This window comes from Ursus maritimus, unplaced genomic scaffold, assembly GCF_017311325.1.
Source record: "Ursus maritimus isolate PB19 unplaced genomic scaffold, ASM1731132v1 scaffold_23, whole genome shotgun sequence".
In the NCBI taxonomy this organism is placed as follows: Eukaryota; Metazoa; Chordata; class Mammalia; order Carnivora; family Ursidae; genus Ursus; species Ursus maritimus.
In genome coordinates this window covers 31,542,092-31,548,091 of record NW_024424786.1, presented here as the reverse complement: position 1 = coordinate 31,548,091, position 6,000 = coordinate 31,542,092, and the positions used below count along the sequence as shown (strand labels likewise).

General features: G+C 39.3%; 1 protein-coding gene across 1 annotated transcript; it reads left to right on the top strand.

Moving 5' to 3' along the window:
* Positions 1–385: 385 nt before the first annotated feature.
* Positions 386–1,661, top strand: LOC103672284 (olfactory receptor 4C45-like). The gene has a single exon (XM_008700948.2). The coding sequence runs from the start codon at positions 735–737 to the stop codon at positions 1,659–1,661; it is 927 nt and encodes a 308-aa protein (XP_008699170.2). The 5' UTR covers positions 386–734.
* Positions 1,662–6,000: the final 4,339 nt, after the last annotated feature.

Here is a 6,000-nt window from a genome sequence, read left to right as displayed (position 1 = left end):
AATTCATTGAAGAAATACCGAAGACTTTTCAGGAACTTTGTACCACTGACATATCTACATCCAAAGAGGTGAGAAGAGTGAATATGTATTAGTGATGTTGAGTCAGACACAACATCCAGGGCTGTTGACTGAATGTGGTTCAAAGAGCTGTTATAAACACAGTTCCTTGGCATTCTGAAGGGGAAACACTCCATCTACAGTTCTGTCTCTCTGTGTGTCTCTGCGTTCATTTGACAGAAAGGAATCCTAGGTCAAAGAACGCTGCTGATACAGATATAGTAAGAAAGACACTTTTCTATCTGATATACAGTTCACATTTGAAAGAATATTGTGTTCCTATACATATAAATATTCATGCCAATGGGCAAATATAACTTCAAAATAATTGTTATTGATGAAATCCTTCCCAGAAAACAGTGAATGAAAACCAACTGTAATGTTTTAGAGCCAGAAATTGGAAGTCAATTATAACTCAACAGTCGTAGTAAAACGTTGTTTTTATTCTGGTGTTTGAGACATGAATAAGAAAATTTAATCTCTTTTATTCCATTTTTATAACTACCTCCAAAGTGGTTGAGGTGAGAGGAAGGTGTGGTTCCATCAATCCCAGAGGCCAGGAATAAAGAAGTGATGAAGATTTCACTGTTGAATTAAAAATACTACTCAGAATTTCTGTAATCTTTACAGGTGAACCATCTGATCCTTCCCGATGGAATATAACCCAAGCTGACTCCATGGAAAGGATGAGCAATGTCACAGAATTCATTCTGCTGGGCCTGACCCAGGATCCAGAACTGAGGAAATTCTTATCTGCTGTGTTTCTAATCACCTACTTGACCACACTGGCAGGTAACCTGCTCATCTCAGTCACCATCTTCATCAGCCCAGCCCTGGGTTCTCCCATGTACTTTTTTCTGTCCTACTTGTCCATTATAGATGGTTTCTACTCTTCTTCCATAGCACCCAAAATGATCTTTGACTTGATCTCTGAGAACACCATATCCTTCAATGGCTGCATGACTCAGCTCTTTGCTGAACATTTCCTTGCTGGAGCTGAGATCATCCTATTAGTTGCCATGGCCTATGACCGCTATGTAGCCATCTGTAAGCCTTTGTATTACATGACCATCATGAGCCCAGCTGTCTGTGCTTTCCTGCTGGGAACAGCTGGGATTATAGGCTTTCTTCATGGAGGGATCCAGGTTTTGTTCATGGCGCAGTTACCATTCTGTGGCCCTAATATAATCGACCATTTTATGTGTGATTTAATACCTCTCCTGGAACTAGCCTGTACAGACACTCACACCTTGGGGCCCCTGATTACTGCCAACAGCGGATCACTATGCTTCCTCAGTTTTTCTATGCTGGTTGCTTCCTACATTGTCATCCTGTGCTCTCTGAGGACCCATAGCTCTGAAGGGCGTCGCAAAGCCCTGTCTACCTGTGCTTCTCATGTCACTGTTGTCATCTTATTCTTTGTACCTTGTTCATTCCTGTACATGAGACCCATGACTTCCTTCTCCACTGACAAAGCTGTGGCTGTGTTTTATACCGTAGTAACTCCTATGTTAAACCCTTTAATCTACACCCTCAGAAATGCAGAAGTGAAAAATGTCATGAAGAAACTCTGGGAGAAAATAATGATAACTGGTGATAAATGAATCTTGAGATTATTTACATAAAAATATCTAGTGATAATTTAGAGAGATTTATTCCCCTTCTTAGTTGATTAAACTTGGGGCAGTCAACTATCCTGTCCGGAGCACATTTCTTCAGGGGCATATATATTGTGGGCAGGACCAACATACCCATTAAGGCACAGTACACATGGTGCTTAAAGCCCAGAATAATTTTATGAGTCCTTGAAGTAGTTTAATTTCTTTTAAAATGAGAAGATAAAAATGAATATAATCCAAGTCCAATTTGGAGTATAGGTTTCATTATACAATGCATTCATAAAATAGAATCTTTAACATTCTTTATGGAGGAGAAGGACTCATGAGGACAAAGTAGCAAGGGGCCACAAAAGTCATAATGTTGCTCTGATCGTGGGTATGAAACAGATTAGCAGCTTTATTCTTGAACACTCTTTACACACCACACTGAAGCTCTAATGAAGTTTTATTTTAAAAGAGGAAAAGTAACTCTATATACAAAAAACTATGGAAAGCCAGGGAGTCATCAAGAAGTATTTTTCATCCAAATATACTTTTTCTTATCTTCCTAATTTTGAGAAGTTTAGAGATGCTCCTGCACCAGAGCAACTAAACTCTACTTGTCACAATCCCAGGAAGAGAACACTTGCACACAAAGGTGCTTCTTAAAAATCACATCACGACCATTCTCAGTAGTATACAATGCTCTAGAGAAAGAACTAGAGGCAGAATTGGCTGATGCAAAAGAAAATAAGTGATCAAATCTGTAGAGTTAAGGCAGCAAATATCTGTATGTTAAAGTCATGTTTTAGACATGGACAGAGGAAGAGTCTGAACAGCTGGGGCAGGAAATTACCAGTGATATAAGAACAAGTCTGTGTCAAAACCAGAAGACAATGACCACAGATCTGGATAACAGAAAAGAATTCAGATCATGTACATAATGAAATTCTAGGAGAGATTTAGAAATAGTCAGATGCTTTGAAATCAGAGATTAAGAGCTTCGGATCACATCGGCTTGATTTCTCATCTTGTTCCTGCATTAATTAGCTTTGTCAATGTAAGCATTTTGCTTCATCTCTCTCCTGATTCTTTTAATCTGTAAAATGGAAATAGCATTGCGTACACTCTTAAGTTATAAGAATTAAATTACTTAGATTGAAAAAATGAATCAGCTGAAGATTAATGAAATTGCTTAGACATGGTTACAGGCTTCAGCGATATCACCAGCACAGAAAGTATGCCAGGGACAACAGTTGCTGACAAGAGGAGCCCAAGAACACCACTACTAACCATCATTCACTAACCATGATTAGAGGAGGACCAAACATCTGTGCCAGCCTCACTTCTCTTCAAAATAAGTCATAAAAGGTATCTGCTTATGAGGAGGGACAACATAGCAGTGAGTTACTGTCTCATCATGGAGATTAAGAGGACCTGTGAGCAGATCTGTGGACACTAAAAGCTAGCCCACCACCAACTCCCTAGTCTAGGATACGAATGCCCTCAAACATCTCTGCAGTAACAAATGGGGGACCTGGTTGGGGCAACTGTGAGATATCTGAGGACAACTTATTTCAAAAGCTCTCACTAATGATGGATCCCCTTCTCCTGCTCCCGAAGGAGGAATAGGGAGAGCCCAGTGCCAGAGGCCAACAGACCTCTCTGCACAGAGGTTGGGATTCTTGAGGAAGAGTTCAGCAACTTGTGTTCAGAAGGTGATTTCACAACCAGGGATTCAAGTATCATATGATGCGGACATTTCTCATGTTCTCAGGACTTTATATCAGGTTATATCTCAATCTACATGAAGGCCTTTTAAAAATAAATGTTTTCTCAAAACAAACAAACCAATAGTCTCTTAAGAGAATACAGTGGTGGTTGCGAGAGGTGGTTGTGGGGGAAGGGTGAAATACATAAAGAGGATTAAAAGGTACTAACTTTGTTATAAAATAAATATGTCAAGCAGATGAAAAGGACAGCATAAGGAATATAATCAATGATACTGTGATACTGTTGACGGAAGGATGACTACACTTATCTTGGTGAGCACTGAATAATGTATAGAACTGTCAAATCACTATGTTGTACATACACCTGAAACTAGCATACCATTGTATGTCAATGACATTACAATAATAAATTCTAAAATATAGATGTTTTCCCATAATTTCCTGTGGGTCACCCTCTTATAAATATATGCAGGCAACAGTATGTTTAAAATATCAAACTTAGAATAGACCATATACTGGGTCACAAAACAGGTCTCAACCGATACCAAAAGACTGAGACTATTCCCTGCATATTCTCAGACCACAATGCTTTGAAACTGGAATTCAATCACAAGGAAAGATTTGGAAGAAACTCAAACACCTGGAAACTAAGAACCATCCTGCTCAAGAATGATTGGGATAGGCTGGTGATGGGTAGTAAGGAGGGCACGTATCGCATGGTGCACTGTGTGTTATATGCAACTGATGAATCATTGAACTTAACATCAGAAACCAGGGATGTACTGTATGGTGATTAACATAATATAATAAAAAAACATTAAAAAAAAAACCTTTCACCTTCATGGTTTGAACCAATCCATAGGTGCTCTTGACTTCATAGAATGGCCAGGCTGAAAATGTACAAGTCTGCAAAGAACCAGCTAGTGACTAATCAGTAATTTGCAACTCCATAAATACTTTGATTCCCACATAACAGGAAATTTCTTTGAAATTATTTTCTTCTCCATTGGCAATAGTTTGTATATAAAGGAATGACCTGTGGCTTATAAAGTAGTATTCCCTGATAAGTAAATAACAAATATTTTAGATATGATTCTGTGCTCATCCTGCTGTCGTCCATTAAAATAGAAAGAAAAGAATTTCACTGGGGTAAGAAAGTTCACGACAGGTGAAAAACTGTATTTTCAAGTAACTTGCCAGTAGCCACGTCACAATAATTGTGGAATAAAATTCTCCTTCTGTTTTTCCTCCACAAGCATATTTTCAACAGTGCTTAACATTTGGAAGTTTGTACTATTTCCAGCCTTTCTTCTTCTGTTACCCACTGGCAGGAAAGGGCACCCACATTTGTCAGATGCCGTCAACCTGTCAGAGGCTGTGTTCTAGGCACAGGTCTTACATCCCCCCCACACACCCTTAAAGCTGAGCGAAGATGATCACTGTCCTTATCCATGCCTCTCCTGTGTGGTGCATCAAAAGATCAAAAGGACATGAATCAGAACTGTACATCCATGATTTTAATCATTCAATAAGGATTTTTTACAGTCCCTACCTAATAAAAATTAGCACTTTGCTAAATGTCAGGAATACATAATGAGTGAGGCAGACATAGCCTTTGGCAGCATGGAACTTATATCCTAAACGGAGCAGTAGCCAATACATGGAATTGCTGGGTTCACTTTACATATTTTCAATGCTGATCAATACTGACAGAGACGCATGTGTTTAGTACTTATTTATGGAGCTGGCAACTTTTCCTCCATAAAATATGACGATTTACCCTTCTAGCACTCTTGCCTGCTCAGCAAGTGCTCAGCAATTCCCCAGGACTGAATGAATCCTATTCTAAGCCGTCTCCCAAACTGTTTCCCAAAAGCATCTGTAAAGAGTCACAAAATAAGGAGAATTTAGTCGACTATAAATTCAGGTCACCACCTTCGAAAGGCTCGTCAACATTGCCCAGCAATCCTACTCTATTTCTATAATCAACACATTTCCCCAATTATTCTTAGGACCATTTAAAACTTCCACTTTCTTCAAAATTCCTTTTCCCAACATCTGATCACTACTCTACATTTTATTACTTATTCACTTACTTGCTTATTTAAGAGAGAGAAAGAACTCGAGCAGGGGGAAGGGCAGAGGGAGAGAACCTTAAGCCAACTCCACACTGAGCATCCAGTTTGATGTGGGTCTAGCTCCCAGGACCCTGAGACCATGACCTGAACTGAATACAAGAGTCAGACACTTAACCAACTGAGCCACTACACACCCCATTACTCTTCATTTTAACTCAAGAACTCCCTAAGTCTTGTTTCCTAGAACTACAATGCAGTTCATGGGCTTCTTTCTTCCTTTTCTCAGCTCTACTTCACAGAGCAAGATCTGTGTCATTCTGGATGGCTCCTCCCACCTTCCTCCACCAGTGCTTCCTCCAGTAAATCTCTTGCACATCAACTCTGCCTTACCTTCTTCTACTTCTCAGAACCAGGACTGATGTAGAAAATAGGAAGAACTCTTAAATCAATAAGATTTAAAAAAAAAAAAAACATGAGATTGGAATAGCACTTCAGCAAAGAAGATACCCAATGGTCAGTAAACATCTAAAGGGG

Coding starts and splice junctions, on each gene's coding strand:
- LOC103672284 (XM_008700948.2), top strand. CDS start 735: ATGGAAAGGATGAGCAATGTCACAGAATTCATTCTGCTGGGCCTGACC.